The sequence below is a fragment of the Gopherus evgoodei genome, chromosome 10, assembly GCF_007399415.2.
Source record: "Gopherus evgoodei ecotype Sinaloan lineage chromosome 10, rGopEvg1_v1.p, whole genome shotgun sequence".
NCBI classification, from domain to species: Eukaryota; Metazoa; Chordata; order Testudines; family Testudinidae; genus Gopherus; species Gopherus evgoodei.
The window spans coordinates 60940642-60967057 of NC_044331.1; the positions used below are offsets into that span (position 1 = coordinate 60940642).

The following is a 26416-nucleotide window of genomic DNA, read 5'->3' on the forward strand; positions in this document are numbered from 1 at the left end:
GATACTGGGGCAGACACAGAATACAAAAAGCAAAGAGGAAATGAGTTAAGGCTGGATTTCTTTCAAAGAGGCTGAAGGGAGTAAGGCTCTCAAATCCCATTGTAAGTCACTGGGGATGTGTGCCTAATTCCCTTAGTTCATTTTGAACCCCCCATCCCCACCAAATGTTGAGGCCTGTTAGGAATTTATAATGTAGCCTGGATGAGAGAGAGAGGCATGAATGACTGGCAACTTACAAGTCAAAGGAAAAACTACAGGACCCTCTGGAGGTAGTAATAACCGTTCGTGAGGACGGCTGAAATGTGAGCCTCTGGTGAGGGAGAAGTTGAGGGTGACCCCTGTGTTCCGCACCTGTCTTACCAGGCACCACTGTACTGTCTGAAAAATGGTCGTGCCTAACCTGCTGTCAGACTGCCCAAGGTATGACACCAGGAACAGCACCTCAGTTTTGCCTCAGTTGAATTTTAACTTGCTGTTTCTCCTCCAACTGGACAGTGTGGTAGCCAAGGGACCATCCTGAATGGGATGACTGAAGGGGAAAGTGTAGAGTTCTGTATCACCAAAAAGTCCAGATGTGCTTGGAAGTGTGCAGCCACAATCAGTGATGAGGCGCAAGTCCCTGCACTCTGATTGGCTAATAATGTTCCTCAGCCAGTTGGAATACAAAGAGTTGTAAAGTGAATGGTTAAGTGACCTGAAAAAGACAAAATTGGGTTTGCACATTTTCCTCCTCCTTTGTGATGCAGAAAGAAGGCACAAGTAGAATTTTTTCCAGCTTCTTTTATTCATAAGAAGAAATCCAGATATTGTTTGCCCTGTTTTTCCTGCTAGATTCTGGGGGCAACTGGAGATCTGGGAGAATTATGGCAATTAGAGAAATCATACAAGTTAAATAGCCAAAGGAAGAGATTTGTAGTCAGACTCTTTGATCCTGATTCTCATTTATACCTCATGCCCTTAATGCTCTGGCAGTGTAAAAGGGCCTTAGTGTAAATGTTTTTTCTTGTTTGCTAACACTTGTTTAACTGTAATACCTATTAAGCGCTCAGGAGTAAAGATACAACACATTCACCATTGGATTTATGGGTCAAGACTGCTCACATTCATACCTGGGGCTTCCAGCAAAACTAAAGACCACACTTTGCAGTCCTTTCATAGGTGAAAAGCAAACAGAACAAGTTTTTGAAACCAGACTAAAACTTTCCAGCTTTCTTGATCCATATAAAGTAATTTCAGAAGCCCAATCCGTTCCAGTGCAAGTCGCCTTTAAAATCCACGTTCCCCAAAGCATGAATGTCTGCAGAAGGCAAGCACAAAAGATTCGTGAATGTGGCTGAAGGGAATTTGTTTAAAAATATGAAGAAATATTAATGGAACATGTTTTTTGCATTATTCACCTGATTCTATTATTTACTGCATTTTCTTGCTTGAGCATCAATTTAAAACCCAAAGAAAAGATTGCATTTATGGAAGGGAGCGCTGTGCTGAAAGTCTGCCTTTCAAATAAGGTCTCTTTGTACAGTATATTGTTTGGCTGTTTCATTGTTGCTTAGTTAAAAGACTAATGTGTCAGGCTAGAATTTGACATTGGCCTAGGAGAGAGGAAATTCATATTCATGTTGACTGCTCTCTCCATAGCCCTAGCTTCACTCAAATATCTTCTCAACCCTGAGGTTATCCTGCATTGAGGGGAGTGTGTGGGTGTGGGAGGGTGAGGGTGAATGAGTAATATGTACTGAGTATGTGCGGTGAGTTCTCAGAGCTGGCTTCAATGAAAATAGATGAAGGCGACAGGAGTCCAGTTAAAAGCAAAGCTAGAGCTAATTCCCCATCTGAAGCCAGCGAGTACTCTTGGAAGGGATATTTTCCCCTTTGATAACACCTCTGCTAATACTGCTACAGGGGAGTTGTGCATATAGGCCCTGATCCTGCAATTGGATGCTTGTGCCCATGTGAAAATTCCATCTTTGGTTCTGGTTTACTGCCTTTTCTCTTGAAAGGGCTGGGATGTCAGGGCATATTTGGTAGATGAGTTGCTGCTGCTGGGGTTGGGAAAAAAAGAACCTTGATTGGGTCTGGCTGAATAAAACTGTTTACCCTCAGGCTGCGATAGGCTTCACCATTGCTCTGGGAGGAAGATGCTAGTGGATTTGCAGCAGCAAATCTATCCTCCCTGTACCATTGCTCCCTGAACCCCTCAAACTAAGTGCATATGGGGTTCGCATCCCATGTGTGGGCTGCTCCCTGATCCACTGCATCCAGAGCCCTGCATGACCATGGAAGAGAGGATTTGGATTTACTCCCAAGAGGGTAACATCCAGACCTCCTGAAATAACGCTGTCACTTTCAGCTGGTTATACAACACGAATCATTTAATTGTTCCATAAACCCAGTCCACTGAGATGTGACAAGCCTAGCCCAGCCCAGCCCAGCCATGTATGATTACAGTGCAACTCCAGCACTTACCAACATTGCAGCCAGTCACTTGCTGTTCTGCCCATCCATCGTGTAGTCTGGTGAGGGGCCCCCTTTGCTTCCCCTTGAGCAGAGGCTCATTCAGATGAAAAGCAATCGAGCTGTCTTGGAGAGGGACTTGCCTTATTTATTACACTGGGTTTTGAAAGATCTCCATTTATTTTCAGTGTAGTTCTTTAATAGATGCTGTGCTCTTGACATCTCTGCCAGTGGAAGCTCTATAATCTTATCACCCCGGCTTGCTGCTGTGATGCCTTTGTCGAGGCTGGTGTAATCAACTGGTGGGAATTTTTGCACAGTTCCACTTTACAGGGAACACAAAGAGTGGACATTAAATAATATCCAATCTCCTCTCCCTCTCCCCCCAAGGAAATTATCTCATATGTTGTCCATATTACTGAGCAACTGCGGCACATTGAGTTACTGAAGAATTGTGACATCCAGGCTAGTACTATACACATGACAATCACTTAGGTCCCAGTTCTGCAATGTCGTGCATAAAGGTTGAAGTCGATGGGGTGCTGCCCCAGACATTGGGGTCTGCCCACATGTATTTCACATGGAGATCACAGGATTGGGGCCTTAGTGGTCCATATTCTTAGCTTATTTTTTCTCTGTTGTTGCTGTTGCTCTTAGGGTATGTCTACGCTGCAAAGAGAAACCTGTGGTGCCAAGTCTCAGAGCCCACGTCAGGTGACTCGTGCTTGCGGGTCCAGGGCTGGAGCCTGGGCTCTGAGATCCTCCCCACTTGCCAGGCTTCAGTGCAAGCCCAAATGTCTACACTGCTATTTTTAGCACCACAGCCTGAGCCTCGTGAGCTCGAATCAATGGACCCAAGCTTTGGGATTTGGCTTTTCTTTGCAGTGGAGACATACCCTTGGTGTTCTGTGTGTGTGTGTGTGTGTGTGTGTGTGTGTGAGAGAGAGCGAGAGAGCAGCTCTTTGCAATTTTGTTGCTGTGCATCACATCTCTACATGTTGAAGGAGGCTGTCCAGCTGCAGTTATAGCTGCCCTTTGTTGGACGTGTTCAGTGCAGCTGGTTGGAGGAGCTGCACACTGAGACTCCTCCATTGTTTTGTCTGGAAAATCAGCATGGGAAATACGTTGTTTTGTTATAGATTCCTGGTTCTCTTAGTGGTCAAACAGAGGGAGGATATGGATGTTATGGAGCCACTCCTAGCTGGATAATATTTCCATTGCCCTATTTCAGTGAATTGGTGGAATGCGTGCACTGGGGGATGTGATTTGGCTGCCTTTGCTGTACTGCTAGGTGGTTATCCTAGATAGAGATTTTAAAATCATCATGTAGGGATAGATTCTAAGCCTGCCTCAAACAGCTCTGGAAACTCCAGTCCTGAAGTAATTCCCTGTAGGCAGATCCCCGGCACTTCTCATTGACTCACTGCAGGATCCAAGCCTAAATCTGTGCCTACAGAGTTCTTCTTTAATAAGAGTCTGTGAAACACTGACACGCAAGAGACTGGATCCAGTAATGATACCAAGTGACCATTCAACAATTAGGGCCACATTTTTTTCAAAAGGGGCAGCTGATTTTTGCATGCCTCAGTGTATGGATGCCAAACTCGTGCCCAAAGATTGAAGCATGCAGGATCAGTGACAATTCGGCTGAAGGTGAACTTTTGACAATAGCCTAGAAAAATAAGGTAGGCAAGCATTTCTCTTTAAGAGTGCATAAATATTCAGGAGCCAAACTAAAAAGGCTCTCATCTCATCGTACAAGCTGTTTGAGAGCGATGCTTATTCAGTCACAGGGGTATTTTAGTGCTTTAAAAAAAATTGCCACAAAACATCTGCAGTCTGCAAAGAGCTGTTCCAAAAAGCATCTTGTTGGCATTAGTCTGTGATGCATCCCCAAAGGATTTATTATTTCCAGTTGGCTGACTCTCAGCAAATCCCTTTTCTTTCGTGTAGATGGCACTCTAGAGTCTGGAAAAGTCTTGTACAGATTGCTGTAGAGTGCAGACGTTTTAGCAACTACTGCAAAGAATCTGGCCTTTAATTTAACTTTAGTCAAGCTTATTTTGCATGAATGGGGCAGAGAGAAGAAGAATAAAGGGGGAACAATAGGATATCAATGCCACTTCTAAAATTTTAGGAGCTAAATGAACATGAGAGAAATACTGTCTATGGCTGGAGTAAATGCCAGTATTTTCAAATAAGTTTGTGTGTACATGTAAGAAATGAAGGCCAATGATTTGTTCAGAGGCATTTTAACATGCGCATCTTCTCCTTAAAAAACAACTCCCATGTATAAAGTCCCATTACTCGAGCAGACTCATTTCTTGTTTCCATTCCTATTTTTGATCCTTTCCTCAGCTTGTCTGCTGAATGTTCAGTCTCCTTGCTCTGACTTTTCCACAGGTCATTATATATTGTGTATATATAATGGCAAATAAATTGGGGAATTTGGGGTACTGGGCAGAGGAAGATCCCTAATATCGACAGAGATGCTCGAGTTGTTTCCAGCACAAGTGAGGAATTCTCCCAAGAGCACTTGCTCATCCAGTGGTGGGAATCTTGCTGGCGATTGCAGATTTATTTTTCTAGATACTCTAGGACCTGATCCTGCAGGGAATTCCATGTGGGTGGACCCTTGTGAATGTGCAGAGCCTTGCTGAGCTCCTGCCACTCTTCCTCAAGGAGAGGCTATCGAGAGGGATTGCAGGCAGGGCCTGAAAAGATTTTACTGTTTGTAAATTCTTTGGTGCAGGGACTGTTGTTTGTTCTGTGTTTGTACAACACTGTAACTGCGTGTGCTAAGTCAGATGCTGACTCAATGCCCTGTCACTCAATTCCCCACCAGGACTCATTAAGTAGGACCTGACTGAAAGACAGGCAGTTGGGCAGGGTGTTAATTAACTGCTGGAAGGAGGGCAGGAGTAGGCAGGATTGGATGTTGTACCAATTATATTAGACAAGTAAAAACCAGCAGGATCTTATTAAAGGGGATAAGACATTTGTCACATTTATTGTCAATACTATAATAAAATAAAAGATAACAGCAAACAATGTTGTTTGGCTACTTATTCCTATGATTACTTTTATATATATATATATATATATCCATTCACACAATCATTCATACAGGTTCTATATAGATATTATAGTTACCAGCCTAAAGTTGCTTGTGACAGAATACTGGCCAGGTACCCTGTACACAAGAGTGGAGCCGAGTCCGGGTCAGGTGCACCTGATGCTACTGGAGGCTGGCAGCAGAACCATAGACTCAAAGTCCTCAGTCTTTAGAGTCCAGTTTTATAGGGATTTTTCCCTATGTTAATTATGGGAGTTGTTTCATTCTGCTGTTGCTTGATCAATCAGCAGGTGGCTGGCTCCATTCTGTCAGATATTTGTTAGGTGCTTGGGGTGGATTCCAGTTCGCCCTCCGGGGGTCACCTTCTTCGGCTGACACTGAATTTTTTCAGGCTGGTAACTCCCTAACCATTCATTCATCATTTAAACTAGGCACTCATTCACATACACTTTTTATCTTTGGATAAAAATGAATTTACAGAGGTGGGGGTCTCTATTTGTCTTAATTCTTATACACACACACACTATACCTAACACACACACACACACACACACACACACACACACACACACACACACACACACACACACATTATACCTAATACCTATACACACACACATTCACACACACACACCCACATTCATCAGGTGTTCGGCAGCTGCTGCATAGTTACCAGTCCTGAAGATACCTTAAGTTCATGGCTTGCTTTTGCAGTTTGGGTTCGTAGCTTGTGGCAGCTAACTGGCCAGGAAAGCTGGGCACAAGGCTGAGCTGGATCTCTGTTGGGCAGGCACCGATGTTCTTCCATGTTGGCAGCAGAATGTTACTCAGAATCTCTCATCTCACCCTTCTTTTTTATAGGCTTTTAGTTTGGATTCAAAGTCTATAGGTCTTGCTGTGTCACGCTGTCTCTGGGTTTAGATTGATCACCCATCAATTGCAGGCGTGACTTTCAGCCTTGAACCTGGCTTTGATCTTCCTTCTGTTGTTCTTTTCTTTTTAGGGTGGATGCTTCTTACTTTGTTTAGGGCTGTTGTCTAGGTCTTCAGCCGTTGGTATTTGAACTTTATGTCATCAGGACAGGCTGGGGCTGGAGGTTGATTCCATCATTCATACATACCTCATTCACACATCTAAACTAAACTAATAAGATTACAGCAGGGTTTGCAAAAATGAAGGTTGGAGGAAGCTTTTACAAAATGGAGTGAGTGTTTTAAAATGGGGTTTGAATTATAATATGGAACAGAAGTTACAGTATAGGCAAGTGTAGTGAATGGTGAACAGAAGTTACATTAATAAAGTGAACAATTAAAAACAATTTCATTTATCAGTTCTACATTGTCCCCCTTTTGACCCTTCAATCCAGGGGCATTGAATGGGTCACACTTTTTATGTAATTGTTTTAAGGCAGAACCAACATAACAGTTAGGATTACTAATAGGACAATGAGGGGATGAAAAATTATGTTTAGAACTGCTGACCAGGTGGGCTGCTTCTACAACACTTTGCCCCTTGATTTATGACCATTACAGTAGTTGTTGACATTGTAGAGCAAGGTGATCTGTTGCAAACAAACCAAATAATTATAACTAGGTGAATATAACTAAACCTATTACAATTGACTAAACACCAGATATAACCTACACATAAATGAAAACAATTATAGTTATAATAATTGGGAATACAATAAAACCATTACAATCATTGGGTACATTGACAAATAAAATGAGGACCAAGTTTGATGCAGCAATAGCCATCAAATAATAAAAGTTACTGAAGTCAGGACCTTTTTAAGCGCACACAGCAAATAAGATTTTGTAGGAGGACCACAGTTGTCATGCAAGGTTAAGCTGATTTGGACTTTAACATTTTGTTGCTAAAGTGTTGCAGAATCCCCTATTTTTAACAGTTGTTTTCAAGAGGTTTCTGGGGACCTGAAAGATGGGGCCTTACAATTATGGGCCAAGGTCTTACAGGTTATGGGGGCCCAAGAACTACCCTTTAGGGCTTGGGGGAGTAGAACCAGAGTGCATAGAGGAAAGTGTGGAATTAACAATATAAGCAAATGTTACTGACAATACAAATGTATCAATAACAAAAATTAACAGCAAAATGACTATTAGATAACCTAACAAAAAATAAACCTGATGCACTGGGGACCAAAGTTTTTTTTTTTGGACACAAGTGGTGATTGCTAAGTTGGATGGACTTGGGGGAAGTAGAGAGAGGAAAAGACATTTGTCCTGTCTAGTGTAGTATTTCTTTTTTTTTTTTTTTCTGGACCCAATGCTAGCACAGGACACAGCTAGAGACAGACACAGAACATGCAACACAGAACACTGAACACAGACTTTGTCGCGACACTATAACCATGATATTTTATAACTCTTCAGCTGGTACCAGCTCTCCTGATGTTCTGGTTCAGAGCCTGAAAAATAGAAGCTTAGAAACAAATTAGCACAGTGCTCCCACATGGCAGACCCTGCTCAGTCTTTGCCACAGTGTGTTTGGTACTTAGGGCTGCACAAATGCTAATTAGGTGGTTCATTTCTTTGTGACTTTAGATTTTTTTATTTTAAAATCTCCAGCCACTTTGCCATGGCCTGGAGGTCTGAGGCAGAAGCAGGCACTGTTGTTACTGTTGCAATGGCATTTTGGCCCTGGGAGGAGGAATCTACCCAAATATCCCCCTTTCCACTCTCCAGAGGGGTCCCAGAAATTTGCCCCTTCTGTGGTCTTAAATGTTCCTTTTTCTGACATTACTGCTGCTGTAAGATGTGAGAGTGCTGTTTTAACTCTCTGTACTCAACCTTAAGGGCATCTAACTAGGTTTGAGTACAACATACATTTTTATTTCTCCGCTTTTGCAGCAAGGGTTTGTAAATCTTGGTGCAGTTTTTCATTTTTGCAGGCTGTTAGGTGGAGGTAGCTGTCATTACAAGCCTCCCACAGCAGCCAGATCCCTGCAGCATCTCTTTTTGTTGCATTTGGGGGTTTACATATGAGGATATATTGGGCCAAGTTATCCTCTAGATCCAAAATGGTGCAGATATCTGCAAGGGCTTGTTCAGTCTAAGGACTGTGCCCATATCTCTGCAGGATTTGTTGAAAAGACGTTATCTCTTTTAAAAAAGGTGAGGTAGAAGCTACTTTTGACTTCATTTCTTCCTCTAGGACTGTTTTCCCTTGCCTTTTCTTAAACATTTTTAATTTTGTTCAGCAAGCAGCACTGCTGGCCCCTGGGACCCTCTTGCTGCCCCTGATTTTTCTTTCTTTCTTTCTGCTACCTCTTCGGAGGCCAGCAGATTTTGTTAACAATTTTATGTTTTCTGCTACCCACACGGGGGCCAGCAGGCTTTGGTTAACCAAGAATAGAACCGTGCTCTGTAGAGCTGGTTGTGTGCACACAGATTGGTTTACAATAAGTGAGGCAAAAATACCAATAATTCCCCTTTCGCTATTCTCCACCAAAATGTTGTACCAATTATATTAGACCAGTAAAAACCAGCAGGATCTTATTAAAGGGGATAAGACATTTGTCACATTTATTGTCAATACTATAATAAAATAAAAGATAACAGCAAACAATGTTGTTTGGCTACTTATTCCTATGATTACTTATATATATCCATTCACACAATCATTCATACAGGTTCTATATAGATATTATAGTTACCAGCCTAAAGTTGCTTGTGACAGAATACTGGCCAGGTACCCTGTACACAAGAGTGGAGCCGAGTCCGGGTCAGGTGCACCTGATGCTCCTGGAGGCTGGCAGCAGAACCATAGACTCAAAGTCCTCAGTCTTTAGAGTCCAGTTTTATAGGGATTTTTCCCTATGTTAATTCATGGGAGTTGTTTCATTCTGCTGTTGCTTGATCAATCAGCAGGTGGCTGGCTCCATTCTGTCAGATGTTTGTTAGGTGCTTGGGGTGGATTACAGTTTGCCCTCCGGGGGTCATCTGGTTGATTCCACTTGACACCTTCTTCGGCGGACACTGAATTTTTTCAGGCTGGTATCTCCCTAACCATTCATTCATCATTTAAACTAGGCACTCATTCACATACACTTTTTATCTTTAGATAAAAATGAATTTACAGAGGTGGGGGTCTCTATTTGTCTTAATTCTTATACACACACATTATACCTACACACACACACACACACACAAATTCACATTATACCTAATATCTATATACACACACACATTCACACACACACACTCATATTCATCAGGTGTTCTGCAGCTGCTGCGTAGTTACCAGTCCTGAAGATACCTTAAATTCATGGCTTGATTTTGCAGCTTGGGTTCGTAGCTTGTGGCAGCTAACTGGCCAGGAAAGCTGGGCACAAGGCTGAGCTGGATCTCTGTTGGGCAGGCACCGATGTTCTTCCATGTTGGCAGCAGAATGTTACTCAGAATCTCTCATCTCACCCTTCTTTTTTATAGGCTTTTAGTTTGGATTCAAAGTCTATAGGTCTTGCTGTGTCACGCTGTCTCTGGGTTTAGATTGATCACCCATCAATTGCAGGCGTGACTTTCAGCCTTGAACCTGGCTTTGATCTTCCTTCTGTTGTTCTTTTCTTTTTAGGGTGGATGCTTCTTACTTTGTTTAGGGCTGTTGTCTAGGTCTTCAGCCGTTGGTATTTGAACTTTATGTCATCAGGACAGGCTGGGGCTGGAGGTTGATTCCATCATTCATACATACCTCATTCACACATCTAAACTAAACTAATAAGATTACAGCAGGGTTTGCAAAAATGAAGGTTGGAGGAAGCTTTTACAAAATGGAGTGAGTGTTTTAAAATGGGGTTTGAATTACAATATGGAACAGAAGTTACAGTATAGGCAAATGTAGTGAATGGTGAACAGAAGTTACATTAATAAAGTGAACAATTAAAAACAATTTCATTTATCAGTTCTACATGGAAGCAAGTGGGATAAGCAGGCTACTGACTGTAAATCGTCTCTAAATAACACCCAGGATGTGGCTTGCTGAAGGGATATAATAAAGTAGGGTGCGGTTAAGCACACCTGGAGTTGTGATGGTCAGTTACTGAGGATGGAAAAGACTTCCAGGGGACCCCACAACAAGTGTCTAACACAATGGGTCCTAGATCTGAGTGAGACCTCCTAGGCACTACCAGGCTATAAATTGTTAATAATAGAGCTGGGTGGAAAATTTGGTGTGCACAGAATTGAGCTTTCAGTGAAAATTAAAAATGAAATGAAATGCTGCAGGGGTGCCTCATAGGAGTTGTAGGACGGGTGCCTATTCTCCTTTATAGGCAGGGCTTCCTGTTTGGACTACATCACCCATCATGCATGACAGCTTCTCCACTTATTGAGGGGAGTAGGTGCATCATGGCAGTCGCGTGGCCACAGTGCATCATGGGAGATGAAGTCTGGCTGGGAAGCTGTTTTGAGGGAATTTTTTTGACCCACCTTACTTAATAATAATAAAAACCTGCTTGCCCAGGGTGACTGGAAATTTGGAGTGGACAAGTGAGCTTGGGAAAGAGATGGCAGGAGCAGTCTGGGCTTTGTCCCCAGGGAGGAGTGGGAGAGCCCAGTAGCTGATCTCACTGGCAGCATGAGGAGCATGTGTCTGAGGGAAGTGTGCAGGGGAGAGAGATTGAGGAGATAAACTAGAAAAGGGGACAGAGACAGAAGTGAAGGGAGCAGTAGGAGGAAATCAGGGACAGGAAATATAAAGGAAGAAAGTAGTACGAACAATGCAGGGAAGGAAAAGGCAGAAGTGATATAAAAGGACAGAGGGAGAGAGAGGCAGAATAGGGAGAGATGTTGAGAACCATTAGGGAGAAAAATACACAGTGTGCAGTGGGGAAGATGTAGGTGGAGCCAGGAAAGGAAGGGAAAGAGTAAATTATGTAGTTTTAAAATGCATTAGAGAGTGTAAATTGTCAGTATCATTAAATGCAGTACACAGCCAATGCAACTGTTACAGGGGATGTGGCTCTGGGGGTTGAAGGAGTCTGCATGACTTCTAGGCTTAGTTTTGGGGCTAGCAGGGGTTGAGTTTAACCCCTGTACGTGGGTATACTGTATACGTATGCTTAGTTTATACGGCACTGTGTAATCTCTCTACTCATTTTGCAACCTCCTGGTGCCATGCAGCGAGGGCACATTGTTTTAATGGCATGTCAGTAGAGGAAGATTCTTGTCTTGACTAAATCCTGTGCAAAACTCATAGTGGCCTGACTTCTTTAGAGTAAGACTCTCTTTAATTGAGGACCTCAGTGCTGGAAATGGTATTCGGGGATCTTTAGTTAAGATATTTCGATGTGTGTGTGTGTTCAGAGTAGCACAGATACATGCAGCTGCGCTAAATGAGCTCCCTCACAACATGTCGATACTCATTTAGATTTCACATGACATTTTGGAGAGCCACGTTTCTCACTCCTCTGAAGTCAGCTATGAACGGCTAGCTTTGTCTCTAAAACACTCTGGCATATTTTGGGAATCTCTTCTTGCATTGGATTGGGGAGGATTTTTGGTGTGCAGATAACTCCAAGTCATGAACATAATTCCCTCTCTCATTACTCGGAGGATAGCCCCCAGAAATATTTTGAGAAACATATAGTCAGAAGCAGGAATATGCAGATACTTCCTTTCCTGAATGGAGTGATATTTCTCCACAGCTGTTGAAATTATGGGTGCATGATTTGCTGGAAATTTCAATGGGGAAGAAAGTGTTGAGACTAGTTTCTTTATGCAGTTCTTTAAAAAGCAGACGTCCTTCATGCAGTATCTCTCAGTAAACACTGATACTTCAACAGATCAAAGAGGTCACAAGCTTGTTACTAGGTACATAAAGTGATTAACTAGCATAATCTAAATCTTAAGCTTTTCCCTCCTTTTGTATTATAATTGACTGGAATATGGTAGACAGGCAGCAGTGCACACACATGTACACTCAGTTTTCCTGGTTACTTAGTGGTAAGGCCTCCACATTTCTGTGAAATAGCATGGAGCTTCAAGTATATGCTGGTTATTAACATACGCATATGACCAGTCCACACTGGGAGAGGACTTTGTCCCCTTCTATTGGCTGACCCACAGAATAGGTTAATGAGTCAGCTATAGCTGCTAGTTAAGGGAGTGACTCCTGTAGCTCCAGCAGCAAAGGCTCATTACGTGCTGTAGGTCTTGGGTTCAAACCTGGGACGCCTCAAGTGTGGTAGATTACACCAGCATTTCTCACTGTTTCAGAATTCCACAACAAAACACAATGTGTGAGGTGCAAGGGAAGGCATTGTGGTTTTGTAGCTGGATACACACAGCCATGGATTCCTTTGCTGGGTTCAGTGGGGGAAATGAGCAATCTGTTTGCTGAAGAGATGCCACCACCAAGATAGACACTGCACTAATCAGATGCTTCTCCTCCTACCTCTTGCTGTTGGTAAATAAAGCTGCTCCTTACAGTGCTCGCTGATGTCTCCCAGGGCTGGCCAGAGTTGCAAGGGATATAGCTGTGTAATAGTTGCAGAGGGCAACGGGAGAGCAGCTATGAGCAACTCTAGTGACATTTGTCAAGTGCCCAATCCACAGCTCAATGGAAGGCTTTCCTGGGTAAAAACTGATGAGCAAAGGCTTTTGTATCTGGCCTGAATCCTAAGCTGACCATCATTCAGACTGGCCTAGTGTTTTATTTAAGAAGGGCCTTTTCCCAGTATTCATAAATACCAGTGAGATTTTCATTGGAGTTCCATATTAAACACTGCATGGTGGATCCTCAACTGGTGTATGTTGTCATGGCTCCAATGGCTGTCATGGAGCTCTGACAATGTATACCAGCTGAGGTGCTCCCCCTGCGTTCCAGTGTACATTGTGTATTGATGAAAGGGAGTGTGGCTAGCCCCCTAAGCATTCCACAGACCTTGCTCTTTTCTCCTGCCTGGAGCACTGTTCCTTCCTCTGCTCTGGTGCCTTTTTGATTTGTTTATTTGTGTGTCTGGGTGTATTTCCTCAGGGCTCACCAAACTCAATGAATATAGAATGTTCATTTCCAAGCAGAGCTGATGGTTTGATACAAGTCTAAAATGGGTGTAGTTTGCAAAACCCACGGCACAGCCTGCTGTCTGGCTGCCTTTTTCCGATCACCAAAGGCACTGAGTGTTTCCTCCTTGTGTTAATCTGCACTTTGGGAAGCATTCCAAAAGGCCATTTCTCCTCTGCTACATCAAGTCCCTCTTCAAGGCTCTCTTCTGCTGAGACAAGCAATCAGCCGTTAAATAAGGGTCAGGCTGAGAGGCTGCAGTGTAAATTGATGGGAGTTTATTATATTCTGCTTTGTTTTTAAGTAATGTATAGAAAACTGTACTCATTTTAATTGTACTCCTCTGTTACACATTGAGTGTTGGCTTCTTAGACATATTTTATTACGCTCTAATACACTGATATGCCTATCCTCTCCCTAAAAGCAGCAAAGAATCCTGTGGCACCTTATAGACTAACAGACGTTTTGGAGCATGAGCTTTCGTGGGTGAATACCCACTTCCTCAGATGCATGTAATGGAAGAGAGAGAGTGTATGGTTAGAAGATCAATATACGTATTCACCCACGAAAGCTCATGCTCCAAAACGTCTGTTAGTCTATAAGGTGCCACAGGATTCTTTGCTGCTTTTACAGATCCAGACTAACACGGCTACCCTCTGATACTATCCTCTCCCTGACCGTTTTGCTTCTTTGGTGTATTCCACTTCCACTTCCTTTCTGTTCCTTGTCTCTTTTAGAGAGTAAACTCTTTCACCCAGGGATTGTCTTTTACTGTGTGTGTGTGTTTTATACAGCCCCTAGCTCATCAGGGCTTGATCCATAGTGGGGCTTATTCAGCACTCCTGCTATACAAATAATAACACTTAGATTCATGACCTGTAGGGGATGCACTCCATCCACTTTCTGTACAGCTGCTCAGCTTTGTGACAGCATCCAGCTCTCTTATAGTATGTCTACACTGGAATTAAAAACCTATGGCCAGCCCATACCAGCTGGTTCTGGCTCAGGCTGCAAGGTTGTTTAATTGTGGTGTAGATGTTTGGGCTCAGGCTTCAGCCTGGGCTCTAGGACCCTGCAAGATGGGAGGGTCCCAGAGCTCGGGCTGCAACCCGAGCCTGAATGTCCTCACTGCAATGAAACAGTCCCTCAGCCTGAGCCCTGTGAACCTGAGTCAGCTGGCACAGGCCAGCCACCGGTGTCTACTTTCAGTCTAGACATACCCTTTGTTTTCCACAGTATGTTCCATTTTGGGGACCCTTGTAGGAGTCTTTGTCCTCTCCAAGGCAGAATTGCTTCTCGAAAGCTACAGAAGTGGGCAGACTCACAAATGGATCATTAGATGAGGTGAGGGATGTTGACCTTTTGAATTTATTTTGATGGCAAGTCCTAGGAAGATCTGTCAATGTAACTGAGAGGTATGTCCCTTTCCCACCACCTGTGTGCTGAGGGCACTAGTGTCTGTCGTGTTTTATCCTTTTGGCTTCTGGCCAAAGAGGAAGAAATGAGATGTTTTTGAGGAAGTGGCTGTGATTAGGAACAGGGTGAGAATCTGATCTCCAGAGATGCTGAGCATTTGCATCTCCCTTTGATTTCACTTGGAGTTGTAGGTGCTCAGTACCTCTGGGAATTAGATCTTACCTAAGTTATTCTCTGTGCTCTTGTCAAGTGGCCTTGGTGGCAGGTTTCTCTTGCAACATGCTGCATGGTACAACACATGGTCATGTACATGTTTCACTAAACCCTTACCTTTGTAAATGGAGAGGCTGAGAAGATATCTCCTGTGCAGGACCCGTCCACATATCCTGCACAGGAGCTGTCATGGAAGCATACAGACTGTATGCTGAACGACTAGACAGGAGTAGGGAAGAGGAGGGCATGACATACTGTTGGTGATCTCCAATAGAGCCACTGCTGGCCATGAGAAGGGTTGTCAGGTCGGTATGCCATGGGACTGACCAGTCCTGGCTGCTGGAGAGCTTCAGGTTTGGCTTCACACATTGTAAACTAGAGTAGCCTTTAAAACTGCCTTGCTTCTACAAACAGAGATAGGACACTGTATCTTTCTGCTTTTTTCAGCAATATCCCTAGTTGCACAGGAGAGAGCAATTTCACAAGTAATTCCTATGATGAAATCCACTGCTGGGGGCCCATCAGCAGGATTAATGCTTACAGGATTTTTCTGGTGAGAATTTTTGGTGGCATTTACTGTAATTCCCTAGAAAGCAGAAGCTATTATATTAAAGGAGTCAGCCATCAGTAATTATATTCCTCCCCCTTTTGTGTTGTTTTTTTTCCCGAACAGGCTGGCTTTGTTTTACTGATAGGACCGTTTGCATTTTTCTCCATTCAGAAGAATAAATTTATTCAACTCTTTGCTACCATTGTATCCTTTTCAGGTAAGATGAAATACAGAGCAGCCTTGGGATAATTTCAGGCTGTTGAGTGAGTAGAATTATTTATCTCTTCGAACAATAGCTACATTTCCAACCCCTGCCTTCCCAAACCACACAAGGGTCATTTTAAGGGATTTGTTTAATTCATATTTTGCCACTGATGTGCATGTCTTTCAAATGGTTTACGCTCCATCCTGCAGAGACTTCCATATGAAATAAGACTGGTATTTTCAATAGGGCCTAAGATGTTAGGGGCCTCATTCCCTTTGAAACTCAATAGGAATTGGGCACCTCCCTCCCTAGGTGCCCTTGAAAGCTAAATACTTGCCAAAAGCTTTGCAGGATGGGGGCCCTGGTTTCTGTTGGGCCAAATCATGCAAGGGCACATTTTAAAAAAGTACCCAGAAGCTTCCCGTTTTGTGAGTAAGATTCAGAACAGCGTTGCACATTGATATGGAGCACAGGAATACCCAGAATTACTATTAGAATAGCAATTACTAAAACAGTGATTGGAAGGGATATTAAACCTCATGCTTCATGGCTTATGCCAACCTCTAGCTAACTATTTGGAGATAATGCCCTGAGGGAACAGATTAGCTCAGAACTGACTGCCCTGTCTGTAATTTCTTGCATCTTCCTCTGAAGAGTGATGGTCACTGTTAGAGACAAGATACTGGACTAGATGCACCAGGGGTCTGATCCTGTCTGGCAGCTCCTATGTATAATCTTTTGCTCTCAATGGGAGTTACTGGGTGCTGAGCACTTCAGAAGAATCTGATTATTGATAAGGTGCCTGAATTGCAACTGAGCTCTTTTGAAAACCTGGCCCCAGTTCTGTTAGATGAGACCTTTTGAAAAAAGGTTCTTGATCCAAAGTCCACTGAAATGAACAGAAGGGCTCCTGGATTCTACTCTGAGCATGTGTGACTCAGTGCTAAGGAATATCTCAGAAGTTAGCTGCAGACAGAGAAGAGGGAATCAAGATGGTTTATAAAAAACATCCTACATCATTGATTATTTTTTCCTGTCAGCAGTTATTGAGGCCATTTGTGATAGAAGATTGTGGGTAGGACAGAAAGGTCTGAGATCGTGGGTAAATCCCAAATGAACCTGAACTTGCGGACACGTTGTTATATTTAACTTACTTCCTCAAACTGTACTTGAATAACTGTGACTTGGTGTCTCTGGTTCTCTTTTTGCAGTGATCCTTCTTTTGTTTCCTAATACCTCTCACCAGTTCCAGGAGTTATGGGAATAGGCTGTTCATTGAGACTCCAGAGCTTTGCATGATCCTGGATTGTTGTATTTTGTTTGCTTGGGTTTTTGTGGCCAAACGAAAGGCTTTTGCAAAACTATATTAAAAATGTCTGTTATGCACATTCATCATTCACCTGACTGTACGCATTGATACCAGTGTCAGCTGTTTGAGTTGAAGTACAGAGAGAGGATTATAATGCATTTGAAGCAGTATTGTCTGGTCACTCAATAAAAACACTTACTAGACAAGTATGTGCATTTTGAAATGTTGGGGAGGCTTGGAAGACAGAGACTTGTCTCTTCTCTACAGCTGTTGACCCCACTGGTCTGTTATGAGCTTGGCAGCTTCTCTGAGAATTTGAGGTCTGATTGCACTTAGAAGTTTGTTCAGTTTTTTCATGCTACTTCTCTTAAATCTGTGCACGAGCTGCTCTAGTTTCACATTTGCTTATTTAATTCTATGCACTCGGCCTTTCCTGTTTGCATTGGGAGCATGAGGAGAAACACAGTTCTACTCCTCATTATTACTCTTGTGTTTACAGATGACTGGATAGGGTCTTTCTTAATTTATGGGCTAATTAACTTCACTTCACCCAATGCCATTTTCAGGGGCTCAGTCTCCTACTCAGAACGTTGTATTAAATATGAGGGGCCAGATCTTCAGTACTGTAAATCCTTGTCTCCAAGGGAAGGCTAGTCTGGCCCTTACATTTGATTTTATATGAATGGGTAAGGAGTGTGATCTAGTGGTTAGAGAACTGACTGAGAAGTCAGGTCAGCAGCTTTTGGAGATTCCCAGACTCAAACTGAGCAGGACATGACTTGTCATACCTGGCTGTACTGTGGAGGAACTAGGCATTTCAGAAATATGTGCTTTAAGCAGGGCTTTGGAGCTGTGCTCTGGCTGTGCTCCAGCTCCAGGCAAAAACCTGCTGCTCCACTATTCTGGAGCTCCTCCGCACTCTAGCTCTGGGCTCCGCTCCAAAGCCCTGGATTTAAGGACTCTGTCTCTTTCATAGACATTTTACTTTAGAAAGTTTTAACTTTATTTTAAAAGATTATTTCCATTTCATTTTTAAAGTTGAGAGGTGATAAAGCTTCTGGCTGAGTTTTCATTTTGCTGGATCGAAAAGAGAGGTGAGTTGGATGTTTAATTCCTGTGGGGATGCTTGAAGTATTACCTAACTGTTAAGAACATTGTTCCTGAAAGCGACTCAGCAGCCTGACCTACCTATACTGGTGACTCATCCACCTCATTTCTGGGGCGGATGGGGATATAAGCATATTCTTTTCATAGCCTCACGAATTATCACTTGCAGCTTCCTTTGTGTTTCAGGGCAGTGCAATGCTGCATGCGAAAGCCCCTGTCATGCTGGTTATGATGACATGATGTCATTGCTAAGCCCTGCCTAGGCCAACTTTCCATCCAGTGGTCGTGTTGCCATCTGTAGGCTCAGTGACATCCTTCAGGGGCAGTTAAGATTAAAAAATTGGCTACAGTGCAAGTCTGACCCAGCGTTCTGTGAGTGTTAACCATCCTGCTGCATTCCTGATCCTCAGAGACTACAGCTCCCATCCATGGGAGATGATCCTTTAACTCAAGCTGGCATGAGTCACATGTTTGCTCTATCATTCCGGGGTTCAGTCCCTGGTGATAGCCCTGATGATGATTGTTACACAAAGAAAATGAGGACAGCAACAAGGTCAAATATGGTTTGATGGTTCCCAGTGGCGTAAGTAGAATTCATTTCTTACCTGTAGGCTGCACCAGCTAAAGGGGGGCCTTGTGACCCCCAACGTGACTCCTCACATGACCCTGCTCTGCCCCCAGCCTGGGCCACACGCTCTCTCCTTCCCCTCCCTGTGATCCATCCCACATTGCCTGCGGGGGGCTCTGTCCTCCTTCTGGTGCACTGGAGACTTCTCAACTGGAGGGCTCCCCTGAACCACAGCGGTGACAGGAGCAGAACGTGGGGCCGCCAGGTGGCCCTGTGTCAGCAGCTCCTACAGCGCTGCCCCCCGCCCTGCCCCAAGTCCTTTCATGCAGTTGAGTCTCCTGAGTCCTGTCTGGGGTCTGTACAGCAGCCGCACCAGAGGACAGGGCTCGGGGGGGGTTGAGGCTAGGGGTGGTACAGCCGCGCTGGAGGAACTGCTGGCATGGGGTTCTGCTCCTTTTGCCGCTGTGGTTCCTGGGAGAGCCCTGAACCACATGGCTCTCCTGGGAATCGCAGTAGTGAAAGGAGCAGAATGTCAGGTGGCCCCGTGCTAGCAGCTCCTCCGGCGGGGATGCCGACAGACCCCAGACAGGAGACGCTAGACGCAGCTGCATGGAAGAGCTGGGGGCGGTACAACTGTGCTGGAGGAGCTGCTGGCATGGGGCTGCTGGGTGGCTGCATGTTCTGTCCTCCTGCAGTCTTTCCAGTATGGCATATCAGCTATAAATGGCTCACTGCTACAGTGTATTGGACTGTACTGCCATACTTGCAACACTGATGGTTCCCAAATGGGTGATGCTCATTGGGCAGCATACCCAGCTATTTGTTTTTCTTTTGCTTCTTTGCCCAGGTGGTGAATGCACCCAAGGAGCATTTGTACTCAGTCAAGCCCTGTCAAAGGAATCATTAGTAAATCCAAGAGAAATCTATTTGTCTCTTGTTTGTGTTGTCACGAAAGTGTTGTAATCCTCGCTTGTGTTTTCAGCTGTTCATTGCAGAGGGCCCAGGCAACTTAATTCATTTACTGAATGAGGTTTGTGTGTCTGTGTCTGATGCAGAGATAATTGGCCTTGGCAGGCAGCACTTTTTATGAATTCTGAGTAGGCCCAGCTGAAGCACAGTGTCCGAGCAGCAACCGTAAACCCAGAAGCATGGGGGTTGAACATTATAGATTTTCTTTAATAGTCAGCATGACTGGGCAGATGCTGATGTTCTGTATTAGCTTTGATTTCTTCCCTGGCCCAGACTTCATACATGCTAGTGTTCAAGGGCTATTAGGGTGGGTGGGGCTGGGCTGTTCATGGTGCCTGTGGCTCTGCCTTTAAATAAGGGGTATTGATACCTGAGCCAGTCTTGTATAGGACAGGGCTGCCGGGGGAGGGGGGGGGAAATGGGGCAATTTGCCCCAGGCCCCACAGGGGCCCCCACAAGAACATAATATAATCTACAGTTTTGCAACCTTATTTTATGGAAGGGGCCCCCAAAATTGCTTTGCCCCAGGCCCCCTGAATCCTCTGGGCGGCTCTGGTATAGGATGACAGTGAATTTTATGTTCATGTGGCACAACTTGCTTAGATCCTCCCTGTGACCTCATTTCATTATTTTAGTAGATACTGCCATCTGATTTCCATGCCCCTTCCCTCCCTGGGAAGTCAGACAAGTTCCCTTGATGATTATCTGTTCTGTTCATTCCCTCTGGGGCACCTGGCATTGGCCACTGTCAGAAGACAGGATACTGGGCTAGATGGACCTTTGGTCTGACCCTGTATGGCTGTTCTTATGTTCTTATATTAAGTTAAAGTTCTCTAGGGATTGTTTTAACAATGTGATTTTCTGGGAGTCCATTGGTTTTCCAAGGAAAGGAAACTCTGTTCAGTTAAGATGTTACCTCAAATCTCACATCCAGATCATAACAGTGGTGTGTGTGAGATTGAAGGAACATTAAAGATACAAGATCTTAGCATCTTGCACACAGATAAGAAATCGCTTAGGCAAAACATTTGTAGCTTAAACTCTTTACACTTCGCAGTCAGAGGTATTTCAAAGACTTTCTCATCCAAAAACCAATCTAGCAGAAGGAAAATGGACAGAGTCACTTAAAGTCAGATGCTGCTTATTATTTGCCATTACTATTACAATGTTAGACAAAAATAAAAAGGTAAAACCAGATACTATAAAATTCTCCACTTTAAATTAGGTCTATAATTTAATTGATTTTTTTGGGGGAGGGAAAACATGTTTTTTCCCTGTATTGTTCACCTTTGATGGACATTATGGGAACCCACAGAGGGACATACCCTGTGTAAATACATAGAAAATGGAAGTCTCTTTTAAAGAAGCTGACTAGAGGGGATCACTGTTGCATTGAGAGGAAGGATAGTTTCGTGGATGGGGCACTAGCCTGGCATTTGGAGGGCATGGGTTTGAATCTCTGCTCTGCTACTGGATGTCTGTGTGATGTTTGGAAAATCATTGATGGTAACATTTTTAGAAGTGGGTCAGTGATCTAGGAGTTAACGCCCATTGGCTTTGGTACCTAGGCCACTATTGAAAATAGGAGTTGGGCTCCTAAGTCACTTAGGCTCTTGGACATTTGACCTGTTGTCTGTCTTGGCCTCAGTTCCTCATTTGCAACATGGGGATAATAGCACTGTCCTGGCTCTTCGGGCTTTTGTGAGGATAAATACATCAGACCTTGAGGTGCTCAGATATTTGGTAATGGGGCTGAGATGAAGTACCTTTGAGAGTGGAACAGTAACTTGATTGCCACAAATCTCCTTCCCAAGCTTCTCCTGATCAGAGGATTCTAGCGGTGCTGAACTTTTTGTGTACATTTTTTGAGTACAGTCTAGATTGTTTCCTCACAAGCAGAGTCACCATTTACTACGCTATTGCTATTTTGTAATGCCCATCTCTCTTTCCTTGTAACTGGAGCAGAAGACCTCTTGGAAGCTGTCAGTATCCAGGGTTGATGGATCCTCTTGCTAGGTGGCAACTAGCAGCTGAGTTTTTGGTGAAGTTAGAGTCTTTATCAGTGGGTCCTTCCTGGTGGCATTTGCACTGCAAGCAGCAAATGTAAATAAAGGCAGGGGATGATACAAGAGCCAGAAAGAATCCAGCCTGGCTGTAGGGTTGCCAAATTTTGACTGCAGAAAACTGAACACCCTTGCCCTTCCCTGCCCCTTCTCTGAGGTCCTGCCCTCATGCACTCCCTCCATCACTCACTCTCCCCCACCCTCGCTCACTGGCTTATTTTTCACCTGGTTGGGGTGCGGGAGAGGGTGAGGGCTCTGGCTGCGAGGGAGCGGACTCCAGGGAGGGGCTGGGGATGAGGGATTTGGGGTGCAGGAGGGGGCTCCAGACTTGGAGGTGGGGCCGAGAGTTTTGGAGTGCGGGAGGGGGCTCAGGCCTGGGGCAAGGGGTTGGGGTTTGGAAGGGGGTTCAGGGCTGGGGCAGGGGGTGGGGGTGCAGAGTGCGGGCTCCAGGAGAGAGTTTGGGTGCAGGAGGGGACTCAGGGCTGGAGCAAGGGGGTGGAGTGCGGACTCTGGATGGCGCTTACCTCAGGCGGCTCCTGGAAGTGGCTGGCATGTCCCTCTGGCTGCTAGGCACAGGGACAGCTGAGGGCTCTGCATTTGCCCCTATCCACAGGCACCACTCCCACAGCTCCCATTAGCCCTGGTTCCCGGCCGATGGGAGCTATGGAGCCGGCGCTCGTGGTGGCACCTGCACTGTGGGCAGGGGCAGCGTGCGGATCCCCCCTGGCAGCGATTGGGGCTAGGAATCAGAGGAATATGCCAGCTGATTACACAGAAGCCACATGGAGCTGGCCACTGTGGCCAACCAGACTTTTAACAGCCTGGTCACCTGTGTTGACTGGAGCTGCCAGAGTCCCTTTTTGACCGGGCGTTCGAGTCAAAAACTGGATGCCTGGTGACTCTACCTGGCTGTCAGATCCCAGTTTGAGTTGGTAGAGCTGGCAGGTGGAGGTAAAAACATCATTTTGCTTAATAATAGAGAAAATCTGATCAGCTTGTCAGATAATGAAAAACATGGAACCCCAGAGTGCCATTCTTTGAATCGCTTTTCTAACTTCAAACGTATTTTAACTGAATCCAGCCTGTGGCAGTGACCACTTCATAGCACTCCTTGAAACTGGCTATTGTGTAGAAATTTCTTTCCTTCCAGAGGCCATTAAGTCTCTAGTTTGCACTGTCTGGTCACTAAATTAGTAATATATGTTTTGCTGCTTGATAATAATGGCTGCGAACAGTATTCAGGGTTTTGTTTTTATATTAATGTTGAAAGTACTGCATGTTTTAAAAGGAGCAATGACATTTGGACAGCAATCGGCCTTTGCAGCATATTGAAGATGGGTGCAGATGTACATACATATGCAGTGGAAGGTATCTGCAATGAACTTTAGTGCAAGGAAACTTTTCTCCTGACTACACTGGGTTTGGAAGCAGGCCCTTAGTGAAGAGGAATAAAAATCTAGGGCACAATCCTGGCTCCACCTAAGTCAATGGGAATTTTGTCATTGATTCAGTGGGGCCAGATTTTCACCCTTTGAATTGCGTTAGTACAAAGTGGTGTTCAAAACACTATTGCATTTCTAATGATCCTCTTCTTCTGGTGAAGTTTTGTATAGAAAAGATTAATCCAAACTACAATGAGTGTGAATTATGTATGTGTGTGTAATATTTGCTCTGAAGTTTAAAGTTTAGTTAAAACAACCTTGAATAAGGTGGGGGTGGGGGGTGGGGAAGCTAAATTCCTATGTTAAATCTAAGTTTGTTGGTAATTGGTAAAAATCTGGAGAAAAATCAAAAGGGTCGTTGTATATTTAAATATATAATCAGCCTACTTAAATCAAAGTGAACAAAGCAAGCTGTTTATAAATGGCCGCTGCTCTTAATCAAATCAATGTAGGAAAAGCCTACTTTCCGAATTAATTATTCTAAAGCTAGGAAGCTGGCAGCAAGTTCTGAAGGATTTTTGCTTATCTCCATATGCTGCACATATGGTTTTATTCATTATATGAAGTCTGGGAAATGCTGGCAGAACAGAAACACCACAAAATGGAAAATTAATGTTACTGGCAGCGTGAATTGTACATGGGCCCAACTTATGAGGATTCCAGATCTCTTATAAGTGAAGCGTTTGGTTTTGCAGCTTGATCTAGACCAGTGTCAGGAGACTTGGGCTCTATTTCTGCCCTGACTTCTTGTGAACTATTTCTGCCTCTCAATTCTGTAAAATGGGGGAAATAATAATGTTTAGTGCTTTGAGATCCCAGATGACCAATATTACTATAATTGTTCTAAGTGAATGTAACTTAGAGCTAGTGCATTATCCTGCATGCTTTTCCAGGTTAACAGAGTTACTGCTACTCTGTGCTACAGACACTGTGTCTTTGAGGAACCTTTCCCCAACATCTCACACACGATAAGTGCTAGCAATTGCCTCCAGGCCACGGTGGATTACAGCATGACAGCTGCAATCAAAATACATTTCCTTACACACCTAAAAATGTCCTGTTTAGGGCACTAAGAAATGCAAGACTGTGCCCTAATATGAGTTTGAAAACCTATAATTTATGCTAAAAACCTTTCAGGTGAGTTTGACTTGCACCAACAGAGAGTCTTCTGAGTTTCCCCATTTCATAATCCATCCTTGCAGAAGCCCACAGAAAACTTCTCTGTTTTAATTTAATATACAACAGTTTTGGATTGTGCTGATATGAGGAAATTGTGTTCTCTGTTCATGGGTTCTTATTTATTAACATTGCCTGTGCATGTTGCAATGTTTTGTTTGCTTGTGTGAGTGTAACCTGTAGGTAGCACTTCATCTAGGAAGTGATTTCAATCAAGATTCAGTCAGAACCGTGCTTTTCGGTGTTAGACTCAGTTTCCAAAAAGAAATGCACCACATTTGGCAATAAGCATTTATTGAAGAGATATTGAAATTATAGTACTAACTTTAATTGTCACCTTATGGCTTCCCATGTGATATGTCAGAACAGGTGTGGGCCATAAAAGTTAGCATGAACTTTAATGTATATATGTATATCTTGTAATCCTCAATGAAGAAATAATATGCTTAAAGAAAATACATTCCCATCTAAGAAAGACTTGATGAATGTATGAAAATAACAAGTAGGAAATGGGATTTATAGGATTGTAAATATTTTATTTGCTGTTAGGAAGGAAGGATTTAGAAGCTTCATTTATTGAAAATTAGTTTTATTTTTCCCTGAAGATGTTTTAAATTTAATCTACTTGATGCTTTTTTTATGACACAGGGATTTTTATATAAATAGTAATTTTTTTAGATCATTTCTCTTTGCAAGTAATTTTCCCCTTAAAAAGATCTCATGCCACAGACCTCCATTGATACCGATAATGCAGTATATTCTTTTGAAGTGCCAGTCTTTATTTCACATTATTCACCCTTTTGTTTTTTAAATCAAATTCCAAACTTGAATTAAAACTAGTGTTTTGACATTTCCTTCCTCACCTTGTCTCATCACCCTAGAGGCTTGACTCATTTTTCTTCCCTTTTTGGAATCAGACCACTTGTAGAATCTCTATGCTAAAGAGTGCATAGATTTTTGTTTAAGCAATAGCGGTAGTGTGTGAAGCATAGTAGACATGGTACAGGAGACTGTAGTTCATTTATGTATAATTAGGTGTGAATGTCCTACGCACCATCCTGTACCTTACCAGTAAACAATAATCTGACTCCACTGGACCTGCTAATGAAGTGAAAGGAATGGTTTTTGCTTTCAGTCCTGTGCTTCATTTGAATATGTAGACTCTGCCAGCTGTGTAATGCAGTGGAGTAGCTTTGTGTCTAACAGACCCATAATACTAGCAGTGTCGCACCCCGTCCCTTCTCCACTCACTTCTGTGGCACGTGTCTAGTGGATAAATCATGTGGGAAAACTGTTTTCCTTTGCACTCTGACCTCTGGACTGCTGGAGGCCTGGGTGGTGTGGAATAGGCAGACAGCTCTTTCAGTCAGGGCCTATTGCTGTAAGGTTCTGAGCATCCCCATCTCCCATGAGCTGCACCTTCAACATACCTGGTAACAGATGTTGTGCTAGGTATAAACCCAGTACAATTTGCTCCCTCCTGTGAGTATCAGAAGAATGGGAGTCACAATGTTTGAGTTATAATCTCTCACCTGGGCTCTTCTCGGGGCAGCTTAACAGCATGTTACCCTTTGCTCACAGCAGAGCATATAGTCACGATTTAGTCCTTGGAGATTAAATCGTGACTATATAGAGTTGGATATAGGTAGTTGGAGGTCATTGAGCAAAGTAGAGCAGCATTTTCAGCAACCACAGCCATGATCCCTATGGGAAATGATTGGCGATTATGAAATCTCTGCTGTTTCATAGTAGCCTGAGATAATGTTTACACACTCTTATGTGCATTACTATTAGATGAATGCAATCTGTGATCACATAATTGTGAATACTGATGGCTTGATCATAT

At 43.6% G+C, this 26416-nt stretch overlaps 1 protein-coding gene across 1 annotated transcript in view; it reads left to right on the top strand.

The window, feature by feature from the left end:
* LOC115659177 (transmembrane protein 104-like) overlaps positions 1-26416 on the top strand; it is a 99118-nt gene that overhangs the window by 29894 nt on the left and 42808 nt on the right. Inside the window, exons 8-9 of the mRNA XM_030579040.1 lie at positions 15629-15734; positions 15855-15948. Coding sequence (XP_030434900.1) covers positions 15629-15734; positions 15855-15948 — 200 coding nt within the window. The remainder of the gene's footprint in view (positions 1-15628; positions 15735-15854; positions 15949-26416) is intronic.